The sequence below is a fragment of the Scyliorhinus canicula genome, chromosome 13 (genome assembly GCF_902713615.1).
Source record: "Scyliorhinus canicula chromosome 13, sScyCan1.1, whole genome shotgun sequence".
Taxonomy (NCBI): Eukaryota; Metazoa; Chordata; class Chondrichthyes; order Carcharhiniformes; family Scyliorhinidae; genus Scyliorhinus; species Scyliorhinus canicula.
In genome coordinates, this window is record NC_052158.1 from 90,337,687 (window position 1) to 90,361,161 (window position 23,475).

Sequence of the window (23,475 nt, forward strand, 5' to 3'; positions counted from 1 at the left end):
ATGAATCGCGGGGTCAAAAAATCGTGGCGCAGTGCGGCGTCGCGTGAATCACGGGGTCGGAGAATCCCACCCGGGAACTTGAAGAAATTAGTGTCAGTAACTAAATAGTACTGGAGAAATTGATGGGAGCAAAAGATGACCAATCCCCTGGACTTGATGGCCTATAACACTAAGAGTGGGATTCTCCCCCCCACCCCCTCCCCGAAAGGATGGAGGAAGGAAACAGGGAATTAAAGGCCAGTCAACCTGACATCAGTAGTTAAGGAAAATATTAGAATCTATTTTTAGGGACAAGGCACTTAAATTATAATAAAATAGGGCAGAGTTAACACAGTTTTATGAACTGAAAATCATGTTTGACATCTCAATTGCGCTTTTCTTCCAACTGTAACTGGCAGGGCAGATAAGGGGGAAACTATTTGAATATTGAAAAATAATAACTTTATACGATGCCACAATATTACATTACTACACAAGTTTAGGGTTCATAAGAGTGATGATAATATTTTGCAAAGATTGTGAATTGGTTAATGGACAGGAAGTAGAGTAAAATTAAACAGATCACTTTTAGATCAGCGGGCTGGCATATAGCCACTTGCGTACTGCACGGATCAGTGCTTGGTCCTCAGCCATTTACAGTATATAACAAAGACTTTAATGAGGGGACTGAGTGTAATGTGACCAAGTTTGACAACATTTCGATGCAACAGTAAGCTGTGAAGACGGCACTGAGCTTGCAGAGGGAGATAGACAGGTTCAGTGAGTGGTGAGAACATGACACCTAGAATAGAATGTGGAAAAGTGTCAAGCCATCCATATTGGTTGGAAAAACAGGAAAGTAAAAATTTTTAAAAGGCAAAACATGGTGTCTTTTCACATAAAAACACAAAATTAACATGCAGGTACAGCAGTGAGGCTATTAGTATGTTAGCTTTCAGAACAAGGGGATTGGAGCATTTTCTAATTGCACAGGGCGTCTGTGTGACTACAGATGTCCGATAACAAGATTGGGTGAACTAAACCTGTATTATTACCTAGGCCAGAACTTCACCTGTCCAGTGAACCATGGGGAGTTGGGTCAGATTAGTACCCAGTGTGGCCCTGCTGTTAGATGTGGGGAGGTGGGCAGCCATTTTACATATTTAAAGACTCTCATTTTGTTGAGAGTGGGGCAAACCCCTTCCATGTGAGGAGACCGCCAACTAAATGGCAAGGCTCCGTTGGGCCAAGGAAGGGGCTATGTGGACAGGGAAGGCAGCACCTGTGGCCCCAGCGACCACACCAGAGGGATTTCTCCTCCAATCCTCGATCCCGATCTCTCGGAGACTCCAAGTCTCCTGTAATTCTTGGCAGCAACCACCTCTCCTGGTGGTGCTGCTGACACTTCAGAACTGCCAGTCCAATGACTGGGCCAGCAGCATCAGGAGCTCACGTGCTGTCCTTCAGCAGTCAATTAGGAGGCCACTCAAGGTAAAATTGCTGAGCAAGTCCCACTACCAGCAAGTGCTGGCTCAGAACTCTGACACCTCTTGTAAAATTCATCTCTTAGAGTTTAGAAGATTGAGAGGTGATCACATTGAAATATACACAATTCTTCAGGAGCTCAATAAGACTAACAGCCATGGTCACATTGAATGGTGGAGTGGATTCCAATGGTGAATGGCTTATTCCAATATTTGCTGTTTATTAAATATGTAATAATAATCATCTTTATTTTCACAAGTAGGCTTACATTAACACTGCAATGAAGGTAGTGAAAAGGCCCCAGTCGCCACATTCCGGCGCCTGCTCGGGTACACAGAGGGAGAATTCAGAATGTCCAAATTACCTAACAGCACGTCTTTTGGGACTTGTGGGAGGAAACCGGAGCGCCCGGAGGAAATCCACGCAGACACAGGGAGAACGTGCAGACTCCGCACAGACAGTGATCCAAGCCGGGTATTGAACCTGGGACCCTGGAGCTGTGAAGCAACAGTGCTACCCACTGTGCTACTATGCTGTTCCAGCAAGGCACTTTCCTTTATATAAATGGTATATAAACAGTCACATATCAAATTATATCCTCCCACATCTCCCGAGTGAAAACTGTCTGAACATGAACATTGTTATGCAGCACATTTCCTCAAGAAACAATTCTCTCTCAAAGGCTTGGCCCTGGTAGTTTTGGACAAGTGAGGAAGGTCAATTATTTCTGAAGCTGGGCCAATACCTTCTCTGCTGCTGAATGCTGATAAGGGCTTTACTACTGTTCAATTACAGCAACTATTTCTAATCAGGAAATCCTGGTTGACTGCAGACTCAGAAAATAATTCAAGATTTGCTTTTAAGGGAAAAAGAACAGCTATTTACCATAGTTTGAAAGCTGCCCTAACTAAAGCAACACCTTCTTATGATGATTTTTTCCCATTTTATTGTTCTATTCTCCCTGCCAACGCCCACACTGCTCCAAGGGTGTTGTTGGCCAAATAAAAATAAATGTAATAAAGCAACTAAACATCAAAAACAAGCTTTACTAAATATTTAAACTGACTATTTCTTTGGAATAAGCTAACTTTCCAATTAATTTTAAAGTTTGAACTCCACATTTAAATATAAATCTAGTCAACTTTCTTGAATCGCTTGGCTCAAGTTAGACTACTAGATTTGAAGTTTGAAATCTGAAATATGACTGGACTGGATCACGACAGCCGACCCATTAACCTTCTACACATTATTGTGACAGACCAATTATACAATGTTGGGCTCTGATTCCTTGGTTTCTTGGAGGAAGAAAACGTGCTCATGATACATGATGTACTAAGACCAAAACACCTAAAAATAGGTCTTCTGCCAATAAATGGAAGATATGACTCAGTTCCAGTCATGCAAGTGCATTGGGGAGAAGGTGAAGGATTTTCAGATCTCGCTCCTTCAGCTTGTTTGGATGTTTATGCACATTGTCCATTATTTAAAGAGCTTTAAAGTGTCTGCATGGGTTTCCTCTGGGTGCTCCGGTTTCCTTCCACAGTCCAAAGACGTGCAGGTTAGGTAGATTGGCCATGATAAATTGCCCTTAGTGACCAAAAAGGTTAAGTGGGGTTATTGGGATACGGGGATAGTGTGGAGGTGAGGGCTTAAGTGGGTCGGTGCAGACTCGATGGGCCGAATGGCCTCCTTCTGCACTGTATGTTCTATGTTGAGCTTTGGTAACAATGCCAGTTCTATCATCTGTGTTCCATCTAAGTGGAAAAGGGGCACGCTAATAACACCTGTAAACAACATATCTCCTTCATTGAATTACAGCCTTGCATTCATTTTAGGTTAATTGATTGTTTGATGAGAATCACTTGGCATTGAAATGAATTGCACACTATTGATGCAGGCTTTGTTTGGAGACTACAAAGCACTGGATACTGTTAGTGTAAAAAAGTCAGGAGAATTATAATGTTCTCCATCTGTCATGGCATCATAGGCATGTACTTTCTAAATGTATTTGCAATATCACTATATAATGTGCCAAAGCTATTCTTCCTGAAAGTGTGTGGAGTAACAGGATTAAGGTTTCATATGCCTCCCAGAGGTCTTTTTAAGCTGCAATTGAAAGCAATACAAATAAAGTACGCCAGCTACCCAATGAGCTGTTGTACCCTCTCCGTGCCTGTAAAATATCCCAGTGAATTATGGGTGGAAGGGAAACACTATCCCTAAGACCTGGCCAGCATTTATCCCTCAACCAACATCTAAAACAGATGATCTGGTCATGCATTTCAGTGCTGTTTGAGGGAACTTGCTGTGCATTAATTGGCTTCCATATTTCCTCAATTATAAAAGTGTCTAGGGCGACATGGTAGCACAGTGGGTAGAACTGTTACTTCACAGCACCAGGCATCCAGGTTCAATTCCCGGCTTGGGTTACTATCTGTGCGGAGTCTGCATGTTCTCCCGTGTCTGCTTGGGTTTCTTCCGGGCGCTCCAGTTTCCTCCCACAAGTCCTGAAAGATGTGCCTGTTAGGTGATTTGGACATTCTGAATTCTCTCTCAGTGTACCCGAACAGGCGCCAGAATGTGACGACTAGGGGATTTTCACAGTAACTTCATTGCAGTGTTAATGTAAGCCAACTTGTAACACTCAAAGATTATTATTTAAAAAAAATTAAAAGTGACTAAACATAATTAGCTTTAAAGTGCTCCGGTCATTAAGAGATCATGAAAGGCGCATATAAGTGCAATTGTCCAATAGATGTGCATTTCTCTTTTAAATGCAGAGGATGTACAAACATTAATAATATAATAAATATTTAATAAAAATACTGGCGGAATGCTTTAAGTGGTAGCTTTACAATTTGCATAGGCCATGTTTTACAGACTAAATGCTTGCTAGAATGGGGCGGTAGTCAGCTGTTATGAACAAGCTTCAATAAATTATATTTCCGTAAAATTCTGCAGCATGGTTTGGGTGTATGAATGATCTGTGATGATCCAGTAACTGATCATGTATGTGCTTTTTTTTTCAAATGCCAATTCATTTTTTGCGTTATGAACTTTTGAGTGTCACTTTTTTAAAGTTATTGAAGCAACATAAAAACTGACAACTTTTTTTGTAACTATAAAAGCCATTTGGTGGCTGTAACATATTGGGGGTGAACTTACATTGCGCAATATTGGCAGGAAAATGTATGTGGCATGATTTCATCTCATTTGTGCCTCACAAGACAACAGATTTGTCTCTGATCCTAACATTAATTAAATGATTTTTCTTTGGTCTTAGTAGCGTCAGATGGTGTAGCCAGGATTATAACTAGATGCAGGATGGAAAGAGATTACACATCTACCATCTGTGAAGGTCTGTGTGTGAGCACATAAAACTATACGTATCAGTTCAAAGCCACACAAAGCATGCACAATTTTTGAGGTTTTCTTCAGTGATTCCTGCCAGTCTCCAATGAAATATGCTTTTTTAAAAAAAAAATTTAGAATACCCAATTCATTTTTCCAATTAAGGGACAATTTAGTGTGGCCAATTCACCTACCTTGAATATCTTTTGGGTTGTGGGGGCGAAACCCACGCAAACACGGGGAGAATGTGCAAACTCCACACAGACAGTGACCCAGAGCCGGGATCGAACCTGGGACCTCGGCGCCGTGAGGCAGCAGCAATAGCCACTGCACCACCGTGCTGCCCAGAAATATGCTTTTAATGTACAATATATTCCTGCATCCCCAGCCTGTGTCTTCATGCAAATTACAACTCCCCTTTGTGAGGATAAAAACAGAATTAATTACATTATCATGTTGACAAATCATTCCAGACTCAACTTTTCACTGCCGTCTTAGACAGAGCCTCAGGCTAATGGTATTAGTCTCAACTTTCCAAAATGGCTCTTAGTGGTTCTGCTAGTCTCAAACAGAGGTGAGAGCTAAAGCCAGATTTGAGAAATGAATCAAGTTACTGGCATCCTAGCAACCAATGTGCATTGTCCAGAATATCCACAAGTTGATGGTGCAAAATTCTCAGCATTTTGTGAGCCAGCAAGATGAACTTTTAATATGTTGTTGAATACTTTCAAGAGGCCATACTTGTCCTGTCTGTGGAGACGTAAATTCCGAGGACTAATTTTGAGTCTACTCGGCGTATTTTCTGCCATATTGTAGATCACAGCAGCAATGACACTCATTTCTAAGTTTTATTTACGGTGCTTTAAAATGTCTACTCCATTCTTCAGCTCTGGTTTCCAGCCCTTCAAAAGTTTGTTTACTTTTCCCAGAGTTCACACTCATGCTTGACCAATCAACACAGGGACCATCAATAGTAAACAGACTCACATAATCAAATATGGAATAATGGAACATCACACTTTTTATTTTATTACAAGAAGCAATAAATGGTTCACAAAGTATTTTAACTGTATCAAAATCTTGTCGCTTTAAAGAAAGTAATGAACAAAGATATGCAAGTATAGAAATAAGATTCAAGGGCGGGTTGGCGTGGTGACGTAGTGGTTAGCACTGCTGCCTCACGGCGTCAAGGACCCAGGTTCGATCCTGGCCCGGGGTCACTATCCGTGTGGAGTTTCTCCCTGTGCCTGCGTGGGTCTCATCCCCACAACCTAAGGAGGTTTCAGGGTAGGTCGACTGGCCACGCTAAATTGCTCCTTAATTGGAAAAATTTAAATAATAAATAAAGATTCAAGGGCCACAAAACATGGATGCATAGTCCCCATTTTTGTAGAACAGTGGGTTCCATTTTGCTTCCAAAATGGGATCCATAGCAAACATGTGCACATTTGGTATTGACCATTTAAATGGCAATTTTGGCGAAGATGTGGCCACTGAGAGTGTCCGTTGCAAGTTCCAGAATAGGTGGATCATGACACAAGTCAGTATGTAACACTAATTTGATGCCTGCCCAGTGAACTCTGGGAAAAGTAAACAAACTTTTGAAGGGCTGGAAGCCAAAGCTGAAGAATGGAGTAGACATTTTCAAGCACCGTAAATAAAACTTAGAAATGAGTGTCATTGCTGCTGTGATCTAAAATATGGCAGAAAATAGGCCGAGTAGACTCAAAATTAGTCCTCGGAACTTACGTCTCCACAGACAGGACGATCCGGCTAACATTACTTAACCGCACACAGTTGAACATGCATCAGCAGCAGCGATACCCCCTCACCAGTACTGCTTAAAGAGATCATCACTGACTCACAGATTAGTTGGTGGTTGATTTCCACTGGCTCTTTCTGTGGTTGTAGATATGTTTGGTGGCTTCCAGTGTTTCAACATTGTTGAAGGCTACAGGGAGTGGTATGGAACGTGCTGAATGACTGTCTTGACTTTAAGGAATCTGCACCAAACCACTTGTTCAATGATATGGATGCATAGTTTCCACATCCTGCAGGATGACAGGGAAAATAAGCAGTGGGAGCAATTTTCCTACCACAGCCTCAGCAAAGAACTGCATGGCAGATGTTTCAGCTTCACTCTGAGTTCCTCTCAGAGATCTTCCACCAGTTTGTCTCAGAGATCTTCCACCAGTTGCAGTCAAACGCAGTTGCAGAGTAGCGCAAGGATGGCATGGCCAGAGGCTGTGATGGTGATTGTAGCCTTGGAGTTTTATACGTTGATACTTTCCAGGCTGAAGCAACAGATATTTGCAACATGTACAAGTTTACCATACATCTGAGCTTCTGTAGTTTGAAAGAGCCGTATATGTTTCATGTTCCTTTGCCAGAAAGAAGCAGGCAGAGTGGCTTTGTGAGCATTGTAGGCTTCCCCATCGTGCAGGGTGCCATTTAGCGCATGCATGCCACTTTGCAGTTACTGCGTGGAGAATCTGTCATGTACTGCAACCAGAAGGAATTCCATTCCCTCAATGCCCAATGCTGGTGTGCAATCATAGAGAGGGAATCATGTAGGTCAATGTCTGATACCCTGGCAACTTTCATGATACCTTCCTTCTGCGGTAATCCTCTGGAAAATCTGTATTTATACAAACAAGGAGCAGGAGTCGACCATTCAGTCCATCAAACCTGCTCCACCATTTAATAAGTTCTGGCTGATCTGACAGTAATCTCAAATCTGCATTCTGCCTCACCCGTGATAACTTGTCACCTCCTGGTTTAGCAAGAATCCATCCACCTCTGCTTTAAAAATATTCAAAGACTCTGCTTCCACCACTTTTTGAGGAAGAGAGTTTCAAAGACTCACAGCCCTCGGAGTGAAAAAATATGAGTGAAAAAAATGTCACCTTATCTCAGTTTTATATGGACGACCCTTTATTTTTAAATAGTGACCCCTAGTTCTAGATTCTCCCACGGGAGGAAACATCTGCTCCACATCCACCCCTCAGGGTCTTACATGTTTCAATCAAGTCACATCTTACTCTTCTGAACTCCAGCAGATAAAACTCCAGCAGATACAAGTTTAGCCTGTCCAATCTTTCCTGATAAGTCAAACCTCCCATTCCAAGTATTAGCCTGGGAAAGTTTCTCTGAACTGCTTCCAATGCATTTTCATTCTTCCTTAAATAAGGTGACCAACACTGCACACAAATACTCCAAATGTGGCCTCACTAGTACCCTGTACAACTGAAGCACAACCTCCCTACCTTTGCATTTAATTCCTCTCGCAGCAAAAGATAACATTCTATTTGCTTTCCTAATTACTTGCTGCACCTAAATACTAGCCTTTCATGATTCATGGACTAGGACACCCAGATCCCTCTGCACCACAGAGCTTTGCAAATCTCTCACCATTTAGATATTATGTTTCTTTTTTATTCTTCCCACCAAAATGGACAATTTCACATTTTTCCACTCTATTCCACTTGCCAGATCTTTGCCCACTCACTTAATCTATCTACATCTTTTTGTAACCTTCTTATCCCCTCTTCCTACCTATTTTTGTGTCATCAGCAAATTTGGCAAACACCTCTTCATTCAAATCATTTATATAAATTGTAAACAGTTGAGGTCCAAGCATTGATCACCGTGCCAATCTCAAAAAGACCCATTTATACCTACACTTTGCTTCATGTTAGCCAGAGAATTTTCTATCCATACCAATATATTATCCCCATTTACATGAGCTCTTATTTTCTGTAATAACTTTTGATGTAGCACCTTCTCAAATGCCACCTGGAAATCGAAATACAGAACATCCACTGGTTTTCCTTTATCTACAGCTCATGTTAAAGAACTCTAATAAGTTGGTTAAACATGATTTTGTTTTCATAGAGCCATGTTGACTCTGTCCAATTACTTTTAATTCAATTCAAATGCCCTGAAATTCTGTGCGTTCTGAAATTTCTCTGTAAATGTTTGCCACAGCATCTCTATTGTCCTACCCCCAATTTGCCAGTTCACTATAGCCAACTTAGCTTTCGTACCCTCTTAATTGCCCTTATCCAAGTTCAAAACTGAGGGCGAGATTCCTCGGCCGCGTTGTGCTCTCGTTTGAGCGCAAACCGGCCGTAAAATGTCGGGAGAGACTTGCAGCGAGCGTCCCGAATGACTTCGCGCCTCCCGGGATTCTCTGAAGTCCCGTGAGACGTCGGAGTCGGAACCCCACCACAAATAGGCGGGGTCGTATGGTGCTCGCGGATGTAGGCCGTAAACCTAGCGTGGGAGCCATCGGCCTCCTTCGATTCACTGGCCTCCCCAGGGAGGCTAGGCTGCAGCGGGGCGCTATCAGTTCTGGTCCACACAAACGTGGACCAGATGGAACGGTGGGGGTGTCTCCTGGGCCTTCGGAGACCCCTGGGTGGTCAGGATGTGCGGGATGGCTCCCTGGCCCTAACCCTGGAATTCAGGCACCTTGGCACTGTCAACCGCAGTGACAAGGGCCAGGGGGCAAGAGGGGCCATGTCCGTGACACAAGGGTGAAGAGGTGTTTTAAGGGTGGGGGTGCAGGGCAGGTAAGTAGAGGCCTCCGGAAGGTTGGGTGGATGCTGCAAGGGGTCTTGGGGAGGGTGTGGGGGCCTGAAGAGGGGGGAGCGCCCCAGGGACCCCATAGCGGGTGTCCTCACTTGGGGGGTGTAGCGTAGTTTCTCCGTGTGTGGGGGTGACATTGCCCATAGGTGGGGGATGTGGGAAACCCACACGTTCACATATATCGGGGCACCCTTTCAAAATAGCAGCCTGATCTTGGAGTTCAGCTCCCCAGTGCTAAAAAAAATTCTAAGTGTGGGCTAAACTGATGAGAAACCCCCTAGGGCCTAAAAAATGACTAAGTGTCATTGAATAGCGGTGAGGAACTCGCCGGCAGAGCTGCTGGGAAACTCTCTGAAAAACCCGCCACAAATTAACATAGAATTGTTTTGGGAGAATCGCACCCAGAGTCTCAGACTTACACCTCTCTCCCTCAAACTGAATATAAAATTCAATCACATTATGGTCGCTGCTAGCTAGGGGCTCCTTCACTATGAGATCATTAATTACTCCCATCACGTTGCATAAAACCAGGTCTAGTATAGCCTGATCTCTGATTGGCCCAGAACCGGTTCTAAGAAACTAGCCTGAAAAATTTCAATGTACTCCTCATCTAGGCTACCATTGCCCATCTGACTTTTTCAGTCTATATGCAAATTAAAATCTCCCATGATTATCACTGTACCTTTCTGACAGGCTCTAATCAAGTCTTCCTTTATGCTTCACCCTATCACGTGGGTTACCATTATAGGGCCTCTAAAGGAGTCTTACAAGTGACTTCTTGCCTTTATCATTACTTACCTTGACCCAAACCGTTTCCACATCCTGTTTTCTGAAACTTGGGTCTTCTCTCGCTATCGTGCTAACACTGTCATTAACAAAGCCACCCCTCCACCTATTCCTCGCTGCCTCTCATTCCTAAATGTCCTATACCGTTTAATCTTTTAATATTCAGGGCATAAGCCAAGCCCTCCTGCAGCCATGTCTCTGCAAATACTTATTTATCTCTGTGTGCGCTCGGTTCATCTGTTTAGTTCTGAATGCTTCGTGCATTCAGATGCAGAGCTTTTAGTTTAATTCTTTTTGTTATATAACTCTCGTCTCATCTGTTGATTTACTATTTGAAATGTACTCTATCCCTTCCTGCCATGGTCTGTTTTTCATTTTCAGTAAAAATACCTTTCTCTTCTGCCTGGTCTCTGTTCTTTGATTTACCACATCTTCCCAAATTTGATCTCTTGCCCCCACTATTTGGTATAAAAAGCCTCTCTCCCTAGTTATGCTGCTCAAAGAACACTGGTCCTAGCAGGGTTCTAGTGTATACGGCCTTTGCAGTACAGATCCTACTTTCCCCAACACTGGTGCTAGTGTTCCATGAACCTGAACCCATTTCTCCCACACCAGTCTTTGCGGAACACTTTCATTGCTCTAATCTGATTTGTTCTATGTCAATTTGCATATGGCTCCCATAATAATTCAGAGATTATCCCCTTGAGGTTTTGCTTCTTAATTCTGTGCCTAGTTTCTCATTCTGACTATGCAGAACTTCCTTCTTTGAACTGCCTCTGTCATTGATACCTACTGGGCCACCCCTCTCCCAACTGCAAGTTCCTCGCCAGCCCCGAGCAGACATCCTGAGCCCTGGCACTGAGCAGAGAACACACCCATCTGGATTCTTGCTCTTTGTTGCAGAGAAGGGTATGAATTCCTCTGACTATACTGTTCACTACGATCACTACATTCCTATTTGCTTCCCTGCTTGAATTGCTTCCTGTACTACCGTGCCATGGTCAATTAGCTCATCAACCTTATAACCTTCAGTCTCATCCAAAACTGTTGCAATTCCAGTTGATGTTATAACTGGACGGAAAGATGCCAGATTGAAATCCTGTCTTCAAAGACTGTGGCCAGGATTCTCTGAAATCCTGGCTAAGTGTTGATGCTGGCGTAAACACCATAGTTGGTGTTAACAATAAGAAAAAATACATTTATTAAATGTGAAATGTTGGATAATGATACAATACTCCTTTACTCCCCCCTTGGTTCAGCAAATATACAGATTTCAAGGTTAACATGGGTTAAACAATACATCTTAAATTTTAATGGTCTCAATAACACAAAGTCAATTTAAACACACAAGCTGGCTGTAGTAAAACACACACTCCACTCTGAAGACAAACCCAAGTGAAAGTGTGGATTTCTCCTCAAAATTCCTCGCAATGATAGTCACATTAGAGTTTCCAAACTCTACTCCCAAAAAAACATGCTTTAATATTCTCATTCACCATATTACTTTCCATCAGTGGTTTGCATTCCAAATCCAGTCCAGGTTTTCAAAATTATTCATTCATTTCTGTCCACTTTTAACAAATAATCTAGAATTCAGGTTTTAAAACTTTCCCTTCAGGATTCCTTTGTCTTGACTGTTGTACCAATTCCTCACAATTGATTTAACTAATGATTTCCAGACTGTATTAAAATGACATCAAACTTTTGATTTACCTCTGAAGTCTGTTTTTCTACTTGAAATCTGATTACTGCAGTTGTCTCTTTCACTCATAACACATTATCTGCGGTTCGCTTTAATTCTCCTGAACAGAACTTTGATCTCTGTTCTCTTAACTTCAGTCTTCCAAAGACATTATTTCTATCCCAATGCCCTGGTTGTCTGAACTGTATCTGGTACTTTGGGAAGTCTGCCTTTTTACAACTCTCTTGTGCTGTCCAGCTTATCTTTTCCTGGCAGAGGTGAGAGATGTCTAATCCCCGGTGTACTGTCTTCAACTGCAAATAAATTCAGCTGAATCTATATTTTAAAAGTTTTTCTATCTAAAAAAAAAAAAAGGCCCCCTGTTGCTCGTCAACCCCCACATGCTCCTGCTGGGTCATTTACTTTTCACACCGTAACCCTCTCTAATTAGAATAGAAGCACAATTGGAACTGAACCTTTGTCCAGCATGAATCTAACTATAGGTTTTCCCCTTCCTTCCATAGAAACATTAAATTAGACCGACTTAATATCATACCTTATTTCTAACGTTTATCAATACAAATATAAATCCTTTAAAGCTATCTATGTTTTCCTAACAAAACAAGCTGGACAACTTCAAACTTGTTAGACAATGTAAAGACTGAGGCTTCTGTGCTCTTACTTTCCCAATCTCCTTATCTGTAGTCACTTCTTCCTGTCCCTGACCACTGAACAAATCAGCAGACCTGGTCCAAAAGGTATGACTGCCCCAGGTACATAAAATCCAAGCAACTTTCCCCCTCCCTGATGTGCCAGTGTCTGTAGTTCAGCCTCCAGCTCATAAACTGTGAGCTGAAGCTGCCTGAACTACAAACACTTACTGCAGGCGTGTTTGCCATGGATCAACCTGGCATCCAGAAGCTTCCACATGCTGTAGTTGCTACAGCTGTGACGTATCACCCACCCTGCCTTCCTTAATGTATTCTAATTAACTATTTAATTATTTTATTAAACTTACCACCAGTTGCTGGACTATTTTGAACCTTAGGAATAGAATAAATCTTAGTCAGATGCTCACCAAATAATGAGCTCCTTCTCTTGTAACAGAGTACGACCCACTTCCTGCAGGCTGAGAAACTTAGAAAGCAAAAAGTAAAAGATCTTTCCCTTCCTTCCCGAACTTCCTTAATTACCCAATTCCCCGGGCTCTATTCTAAGTTGCACTTCTTGCCATAAACCTTACCTAAAGCACCCCTTTCCCACTTTGAACCAAATTCCCAAGTATACTCACTCGGTCGATATGTCACTCAGGCTGAAGTCTCCCCTTATTGACCGTGCGCCTCTTACTGACCATGCACGTTAAAAGTCCCTTTCTTATGTTCAATCATGAGTCACTACTAGCTTAGCTTCCTGCCACAGTAATCAATACCTTTTCGGCAAAGGGCTTTCAGGTGATTAAAAACTAAAGGCCACTGTTTAACTAGGCTATTTAACTTACTTCAAAGCGGTTAGTCAGATTCTGACTAAAACTTACTCCAAGACTGAATTTGAAAAATTTCAGTGTTGAATTCCCACTTTGAACCAAATTCTCAAATATATGCACTGTCTCTGTCCCACGCATGCCAAAGACATCCCTCACTGACAGTGTGCTTCTTACTGACAACATGGCAAATCAGAGAGTGGCTACTGGGTGATAAGAGCACAGAGGACCACATGGTTCATGATTTGTGACCAATCCATGAACACATAGGCAGCATGCATATAATGAAAGCCACGCTGCCACAGGAAATGTGATCCAGGAGATTTAAAAATCTAAAGAGAAATGTCGAGGCAGTAGAGCAGTGTGGCAATTTGGGTGAAGACAAGCAGAGTGGGACTGGAAGGGACAGAGAGTTTAATGGTTAAACATTGGGTGGTGTGGTTCAAGCACAAAATTCTGGCATGTCAGCTCGTCTCTGAAGGTGAAGGCGTTAAGCAGAGGTGCAAGATTCTCACGTTGGCACAGTGGTTAGCACTGCTGCCTCACAACTCTAGGGAACAGAGTTCAATTCCGGCCTCAGGTGACTATCTATATTGAGTTTACATTTTCTCCCCGTGTTTGCGTCGGTTTTCTCCAGGTGCTCCAGTTTCCTCCCACAGTCCAAAGATGTGCAGGTTAGGTGGATTGGCCATGCTAAATTGACCCTTAGTGTTCAAAAGGTTAAATCGGGCTACGGGGGTGGGGTAGAGGCATGGGTTTAATTTGGGTGCTCTTTCCAAGGGCCGGTGCAGACCCGATGGGCCGAATGGCATCCTTCTGCATTGTAAATTCTATAATTCACAGGACTCCGGTTTTCTCTGGGTCCTCCTCTCAACCAGCTGAGTTTTAGGTTCTTCCTCATCCTGCCCAATGCCTTTTGAAACAGCCAGCCTCCAGATATCTCGACCGCTGGTGACTGTCTTCCACTGGGCTGAATCTGTGATCACTGTCTTTTTATCTTGCTTGTACCAAATATATGGACTTCCAGACAATCGCACCCAGTGGCCTGTTCACTGCACAGAAGGATTTTGGGTATAAAGCTGTCATCAATCTGATGAATTCGGCGAGCCAGACACATTGGCCTAGTAATGGGAGTATGCTGATTGAATTAAAAAGCTCCAGGACCTCAGAGTTGGTTACTTTGTCCTGCCAAGAGAATTGAAAAGAATATGCCAAAGATCATCAGAACCAAAACGCAGTCCTGATTGATTCCACTGTGAATCACAGGGTTTGATATTTCCCCATCATAGGTGACCCATCATGTTGTCATGGAAAGAGGAACAGCTTCAGTGGGCAGTCAATTTTCTTCGGCAGCTTAAATAGACTGCCTCTGCTCATACTGTCGAATGCCTTGGTGATGTTGATTAAGGCAATATCTTGTGGTTTCCTTTGTTCATGGTTATTCTCTTGCAGCTGCCAGATTTGAGAACATATCAAATTGCAAGTTTCTAGTTCTGAAACCATTCTGGGACAATTCCTTTCTCCCATGATACACAGCCGAGAAATGCCCCAATTGCTGTTGCAAATTTTTTTTGATTTGATTTTGATTTGATTTATTGTCACATGTACCGAAATACAGTGAAAAGTATTTTCCTGCGGCCAAGGAATGTACACAGTACGTACATAGTAAACACAAGAATAATCAACAGAGGACATTGACAAATGGTACATCGACAAAACAGTGATTGGTTACAGTGTGGGCAAACAAAGCAAATACATGAGCAAGAGCAGCATAGGGCATCGTGAAGTGCTCTTACAGGGAACAGATCAGTCAGAGAGAGTCGTTGGGGAGTCTTGTAGCTGTGGGGAAGAAGCTGTTCCTATGACTGGATGTGTGAGTCTTCAGACTTCTGCCTGATGGAAGGATCTGGAAGGAGGTAATGCCTGGGTGGGAGGGGTCTCTGATAATGCTGTCTGCCTTCCTGAGGCAGCGAGAGGTGTATACAGAATCAATGTGGGGGTGGCAAGTTTGTGTGATGTGTTGGGCTGAGTTCACCACAGTCTGCAGTTTCTTGCGATCTTGAACCAATCAGTTGCCATACCAATTGCTGCAGTTGTCCTTGTTCAGTGTAAGTTAAGAATCTTTGCATCACAAATATCCTGCGACACTTTCCCCTACTTCCAACAGAGAGAGAGAAGTTTGTGCAGATGCTGCTGAAGTGTCGGTTTTCCATATTGAATGATTTTAAGTGGTATAGCTACCTCACCTTGAGCCGTGCCAATGACAAGTGAATCAATAGCTTTTCTAAACCACTCCAAATGTGGTTTCAGAATCCAGCTCTTCCATGCCACTCAAGCTAGTTACGGTGTCTAGAGCTTCTTGAGTGACGGCGATTTCCCTGGAGTGCAACTCAAGGTAGCGTTCCATCCATCTCTTCACCTGTTTATTTGTCAGTGATGGCATCCCCTACCTTTAATTCCAATGGAACCGTTTTCTGTGTTGACGGACCTGTGGCCTTTTTGAGCTCATTATACATGTCCCCAGAGTCCTTTAGTCAGAAGCTATCTATATATTCTGTCAAAATTGTAACCAGTAGACATTGTTGCGATGACAAACTAACTTGTTAAGACTTTACTTCAAACCATTCATACTGCAGAAGCAACTAGCCCCAATCTCTTTTGTACTTAATGACAGCGGGTCGCTGGACTTCAATGACAGGTTCCACTCCAGCAACATTAGCTTTTAACCAGTCAGCAGTGTTCTTCCACTCTTGCTTTCGATATGTTGAGACATCAATATTATAACTGGTGTCACGGTGTATGCCCATTTCATTTCTGTACTCTATGGGGGAATTCTGAAGAGCACCGTTTCAATGGAGTCGAGGAAGCAGCATAGCAGAATTTAATATGAGGATGGCATTTCTCTTTTGAATTGAAAAGCTTTGAGGATTACTTCCTACCCGTGGTGTACACCAGAGTGTGACCCGTGTCAGAGTCAGTGCTATAGTAGCTACATGTGCTGTGAGGATGCTGCGGAAACATGTATGGCGATGGTCAGATCCAGCTGTTGCCAGCACCCTGACTTTGGCTTCTACAACACCTTGTGGCAGGGTATTCTGAAAAAAAGAAATATCCTCGTTACACAAATGTCATGGTATCAGCAAAGCTCAAGTAGCTTTGGTCACTTTTTATTTATCTGTCTCATTCAGTGACGTCCAAGGCAAGTGGACCATGTCTTGTAGTCCACACTTACTTCACACATCTTCAGTGTGAGATTTCCATGTCAGACAGAAGTTTCAAAATCATGAGAGGTCTGGACAGAGTACATAGTAAGAAGCTGATCCCATCGACAGAAGGGTCAAGTAGCAGAGGACACTGGCAAACAAACCAACAGCGAATAGAAAAATGATTCCCATCGGCAGAAGGGTCAAATAGTGGAGGACGCTGGCAAACGAACCAACAGTGAAATGCAGGTTTTTTTTTTATGCAGTGAATGTTTAGGATCTGGAATGCACTGCACGAGAAGCTGGTAGAGGCAGATAATATTTGGGGCTTTCAAAAGAGACTTGTATAAGCACCAGCTGAGAAGAAATTTGCAGGACTACAGAGAATGGGTGGGGCAGTGGAATAAGCTAAATTTCCCTTGCTCCAAGTTGGCTGAAGGGCCTATAATTCTATGTTTAGAAGTGAATGGTGGTTGATAGAGATTTTTGTGATGGTGCAGTGAACTGAGGGTTGTGGGATATGACAATTGAAGTCACAGTCCTTTATCCTGTTCACCTGTGTGAGGTCACTGACTCCTCACTGAACATGTGGTGGGCACCGTATCCAGGTCCTCAAGAGTTGGACTCCTGGCATCGACAGCCATAGCTTCACGATTCCACTGCTTTTGCATGGGGCTTGGAGTTCTCTTTACTTTGTGGATGGGTGGTATCCCATCTGCTCTCCACCTCCTGCACCAAGGCCTCCAGTGCAATGTCAAAAAATCTTGAGAGCTCACTCTCTGCCACGTTGTGCAGTGTCTTTTCCATTTCAAGCTCACTCTTACAAAGACCTACAGCATCTGCTCCAGTCAAAATGTACCTCACCTTTAAGGAGGTGCATATTGATTTTATGTATGCCAGCCACTCAAATTTGAGCCTCTACTCAAACATGCAGCCACTCAACAGTGAGCTTAGCATTGGCTACATTTAACCATATAAATCAGATACCGGTTTGTGCACAGTCTGCATCAGAAGTAATGGGCACAGGCTAATATCGTATTGCAACTGCCACACTCATTTTTGGGTCTTGTCAAATTTCGCGGCCTGTGACTGTTAAGTCAGAAGCACCATTCTAACATCATAAATATTGCAGAACAAAGTAACTTGTTGTTAGGGATAAAAAATTCTGTGTTATTTGTTACAGTTTTTTAAAAAAAGTAGAGCTCCTTATGGCTGAAGAGTGACCTGCTTTATCTTGCTGTTATAACTCTCCAAGTGATATGCTGATGTACACCTGAATGATTCTCCTTGATCTTTATCTCCCCCTGCAGAGGTCTATTTAGCTCTTATCCATAGTGGTACGGTTAAATTGAAAGCTTGCCAAATGAGGATTAAATGTGGTACTGTGCACGTGGGCTCCAACTGGCTAATGGTAATAGTGTGCTTTCTGGTTTATGTTCTCAAACTCCTTTCTATAAAACAAAACAGCTGCTGAGCCTCTTTGAATGTGTCAAATCAGCCTAATAGGATTCATTTGTACCTATCCATGCAAAAGAAAAGCCAGGAACATGTGCATATTAAAAGAAGTGAGTGACATTCGGAAAAAGTTGTAAGCTGCATGATTAAGTTTCTATTTTCTGCGCAACAGTTAATAAAATTGGTTAATAGCAATAAGCTATTGTATTTAAAAATAATTAGCAACTCACCTCTGGCCCCCATAGTCAGCAACCTCTCAATGGTCGGGGATATTGTACACAGATCGACAGAACTTATTTGCGAGACTCATGAACATGTCAAATTGCTCAGTCCACCCACTGGCCAGAAAACACCTATGTCCTCAATGGCAAGATACTTTGCGCATCCTACAACTCTTCAGCCTTCTGAAGACTGCCAAACATTTTTCCATGAAGTTAGATTGTGGTTGTTTGACTTCTTTGGATTTGCTAGAAACTGCATACTATATGACAGATTTGTGAGAAATCAAATAAAATTTCTGGTGCCATATCAATGAAAAATAAGCTTGGCTTCAACTACTGTAGTGGGCTTTAAGAGTTCTGCCACATTTCATGCTGAAGCTGTGATGCCACCAGATAGTCTGCAGGCAAAGTCAGGAATGTGGTTTGGGAGAGCTACGGGCCACGATTTAATGGCCTCTTCAGCCTGGCGGGCTATTACGGTCCTAGCGAAGTGAACGGCAATTTAAATGGCCCATTGCATTCCGTCGCGGGGTGATGGGGGAGACACAACATGGCGGGGGTTGGTGGTGGGGATGGGGTAAAATCACGGTCATGGTTGCCAATGCAACCGCAATCAGAATGTGGTTCACAAACCCATGGAAGTATATAAAGCTCAACACTAGAAATCAGACACAAAGACAATTCCAACAAGTGCTGTTTGGCTTGATGACGCTGAAACCATGACAATGTTTACAAGAGTGATCGAAGTGCATCAAGTTATCAGCATAGTTCTGATGGAGATTTGCCAAGATAAAGGTTAGCTTAACTGAAGATGTTCTGCTTTGAATCACTTCGAGAAACAGTAATTGCTAGATTTTGCACCACAAGGGTGCTTTGTACCGGTGTCTTTGTTAAATTCATCTTCTGTAATAAAATTCTTGAAAAACATCAATTTTAGCACAACCAATATGCTTTCAAACATCAATTTTAGCACAACCGATATGCTTTCAAAAGAAGTCAAACTCTTTTGTTGCTTGGGAACGCAAGGTTCCCGATGCTGCCAATGTAGCTTAATGATGCATGCCGTTCTGTGGTGGCAGATCTGCCCCATTTATACACTGGAACAAATTCACAAATAATGCGCATGTGTGTGCATGACTCTCTTTCTACCTTCAACTTCCTTGCGGGCCAGCAGGGCCAGAATAAAAATAACCAGCAGGCTGTCAATAGCCACCGACAGCCACCATTTACTCATGCTGACAATTTTACTTTCCCTCTGGAGAGAATTAGCAAAGTCCTCTGCTTATGAGCATTTTGGTGCCTCCAACAGCAGTCACCACGCCGTCAAGCAAGTAAGGTGCATCTGACAGAACCAGAAATGGTGAGCAAATATTAAGTAAGCCAAACAGTGCTACAATGAAATGCCAAGTATAAATATTATTCCAATTAAATTGAAAAATATGTTCTGGTATTAGTTTATTTTATTCTTGGTTTTTCTGCATTCTTTGACTTCATCTGCAATTTTAAAAGGGACAATAATTTTACCAAAACATAAAAGATAAAGGGCAGGAACTTTCCATATGGACAAAGCTTTCTTAAAATATGCATCTTTTCCCACACTCTTGTGCAAAGACAGATGCACACTTTACTGTGCATAAGCAGGAAGTAACACAGCCCCTCCCTTACTTTCAACAGTGACCGTTTCCTCTTTTGCTGTTAACTTTTACAAGGATCGCGAATATGTTGAGAAGCAATGGTCACAAATATAATTTGTACTTACTACTTGAAGACATCCTGCTGGAATCAGACCTGTAAACAAATGACAATAATGCAAAATTAAGTACAATGCAGGCACAATCATAAAGAAAGGAACACTGCATACAATGGGAGAAAGAAGCAAAGTTTTAACAAATTTAGTATGCCAAGTTTCAAGTTTTTGCCACATGCATAGCTGAGGCCTGAGATCCTTCATTCCATACATTCAGTGGCTTGTGGGAGTTCCAAGACAGTTTTGGTTTTAGAATACTAATTTCAGAAAAACTTCCTTCTTGAATATACCACCAATTGCAATAAAAAGTTTTTTTTAGGTTATCCATAACATTGCAGGATATAAAAGTCAATATAAAACTGCTGAATTTGCCCCTTGCAAATAATATGTTGAATGTCATAAATTCCTCTTAGTAGTGATTTGCAAAGTTTAAAATGGAGCCATTGCGCTATTATTATTAAAAATGGCAAATTAACAAAAACCCATCCCCAGTGCAGCAAATCAAAAATGAGAAATCAAACTAAAATAGTTAAGATGTAAGGAAAAGATTTGCAAACCAAACCTGGAATTAATTTTAGAATCACAGGATCAACAAAAGGTCTTTGTTGCTCACCACTTTTTGCCCTAAAATATTTGTATATTAAAATTATTGGAATCTGTGACTTGGAAATCTGCAAATTGGTATTTCTGTGAAAGAAAGCAATATTCCGAAAAGAACCTTCTTAGCTTGTTTCAGAAAAATGAAACACATTTTTCCCAATTAAATATTGGAATTGGAGTGACGCCTCTTCCACATTCCAACTCCAGCTTCATTATGACTTTAGCAGCCTTGCAGGAATGGTGACAAAAATACGAAGGGTGACAATCCTGTTTATACAAATTCAAATATTTGTTACAACCCTGATGGGTGAAATAAATATTTCCCCAATAGTAAATAACTGATTTGTAACCTTTTCGCTCTCAAGTTTTAGCAAGTTAGAATAATTTTATTTTGATGCTGCATCAAACTAAACCACTGCAACGTTAAAATCAAAATCCATGCACTCTATTTAGTTAAAACACACATCCGCCACCGACTATGAGACAGAACACTGACCAACAGCAACAAAAGAAAATCTTTTATTTATATTACACCTATCACAACATCTGGATGTCCCAAAGCACTTTACTGCCAACTACTTTTGCAGTGTAGTTAGTCATTGTTGTTTTGAAAGCAACCAGAGTTAGGTGATAATTGGCCAGTTGAAATATTTGATGATGTTGCAGAGCGAAATATCGGCCAGGACGTAGGGGGAATTATCCTGTTCTTCAAATACTGCAATGGGGCTTGTTATGAGTAAGCAGAGCAAACTGGAATGTTTCATCCAAAAGACAGCTCCTAGGATAATGCAGCACTCGCTCATTGGTCAAGCCCGGGAGTGGGGCTTGAACTTAAACCTTCTGAATCAAAGGCAAGATTGCTATCACTCAGCTAAAGCTAAGGCTCATATTCAAGGATGATATTTCACTGCAAAATTATAATAGTAGGTTATTGTTGGCATCCTTCTGTCCAAGTATAATGGTGGGTATGTAGCAAACTCATTGGTGAGGATATGGTTTCATAAGGAGCACTTTTGCAGACGGCTGGAGAGACCAATCTGTGAGAGGCAGATTCTGCCACATGTGCTTTACGCGAGGTGGTTACCAGGCATCAATGTGGGTTGCCGTTTTCAGCATAGGCACATGTTGTCAGGCTGTTGTAACCACTGATCATCAGGGTGTCACATGCTGGCTCACAGGAAACGTCCCTATTTTTCTCTGTTGGTGGCTAGAATCTCCTATGTGGGAAATCAATGTTTAAGCCTTTGTACACTTGCAAGCATCCTAGAAGTGAAGCTTTGGTAACATACTGACCTTCAGGCTCTGGCTCCTCTGCCATACAGAAGGGGGAGGTAGCAGACTGGTAATTTCACTGGACTAGTCATCCAGAGGCCCAGGCTGCTCCTCTGGGTCACAGGTTCAAATTCCAACATGACAGCTGATATGATTTAAATTACATTTTTAAACATCTGAAATTGAAAGCAAGTTTAATGGTGACGCAAAGCCATTGTCGCAAAAACCTACCTGGTTCACTCCTTTAGGGAACAAAATCTAATTTGACCTACATGTGACTCCAGACCCACAGCAATGTGGTTGACTCTTACCTGCTCTCTGAAATGGCCTTGCAAACTACTCAGTTATATCAAACTGTTATGATATCTAAAAGAATAAAACCGGATGGAGCACCTAACATCCACCTAGGCACGAGAAAGGACAGTGGCAAGCCCAGCCCAGTCAACCCTGCAAGGTCCTCCTTATAAAGATCTGTGCAAAAGTTGGGGAAAATGGGTCATAGACAAGTCTAGCAGCAGCCTAACACAGTCATAGTCATGGAATCAAACCTTACAATGTCCCAGACACCACCATCACCATCCCTGCTATGTCCTGTCCCACTGGCAGGAGAGATACAGAGATACAGCATGGTTGGCAGCACAGTGGTATACAGTCAGGAAGGAGTTGCCTTGGAAAGCCTCAACATCACCTCTGGACCCCGTAACTTCTGATAGCAATAATATGGGTAAGGAAACATCCTGCTGGTCATCACCTATCATTACGCCTCAGCTGATGAATCAGTACACCTCGATGTTGGACAACACTTGGAGGAAGCACTGAGGGGAGCAAGGGCACAGAATGTACTCTGGTTGGGGATTTCAATGTCCTACACCAAATTGGCTCGGTTGCACCACCACAAAAGTTCACCGAGTCCTAAAGGACATAGCTGCTAGACTGGTATTCAGCAAGTGGGGAGGGAAAAACAGACTTGATCTTGACCTCACCAAACTACCTATGGCAGAATCCATGATACTATTGATAGGAGGCCGCAGCACAGTCCATGTGGAGACAAAGTACCATCTTAAATTGAGGATACCACCCTACTTAATGGGTAGACGTCAAATGATCAAATTTGGCAACTCAGAACTGGGCATCCACGATGTGCTGTATGTCATCAGCAGTAGCAGAGTTGTATACAATCTCAATCTAACCCCATGATCCGGGATATCCCTCACTCAACCAATACCACCAAGCTGGGGATTAACCCTGGTTCAAGTGCATGCTAGGAGCTTCAAAGGCATACCTCTAAATAAGCTGTAAACGTGGTAAATCTATAACACAAGACAACTTGCATGCCAAAAAGAAAAAGCAGCATGCAAGAGATAGGGCTAAGCAATTCCACAACCAGCGGATAACCAGTCCTGCCACATCCAGTAGAGAATGGTGGTGGTCAATTAAAAAACTCATTGGAGGAGGAGGCAGCTCCACAAATATATCCAGCCTCAATGATGGACAGCCCAGCACATCAGTGTGAAGGAGAAGGCTAACGCGTTTGCAACCGTCTTCATCCAGGACTGTCAAAATAGATGATCTGTCTTGCCCTCCACCTGAGGTCCCCAGCATCACAGAGGTCAGTCTTCAGTCAA

At 42.4% G+C, this 23,475-nt stretch overlaps 1 protein-coding gene across 3 annotated transcripts in view; it reads right to left on the reverse strand.

The window, feature by feature from the left end:
- Positions 1–23,475, reverse strand: part of LOC119976313 (protein FAM124B) — a 60,626-nt gene that overhangs the window by 19,284 nt on the left and 17,867 nt on the right. For all 3 annotated transcript variants that reach the window (XM_038816756.1, XM_038816753.1, XM_038816754.1), the window contains exon 2: positions 19,991–20,019. In XM_038816756.1, coding sequence (XP_038672684.1) covers positions 19,991–20,003 — 13 coding nt within the window. In that variant the 5' untranslated portion in view covers positions 20,004–20,019. The remainder of the gene's footprint in view (positions 1–19,990; positions 20,020–23,475) is intronic.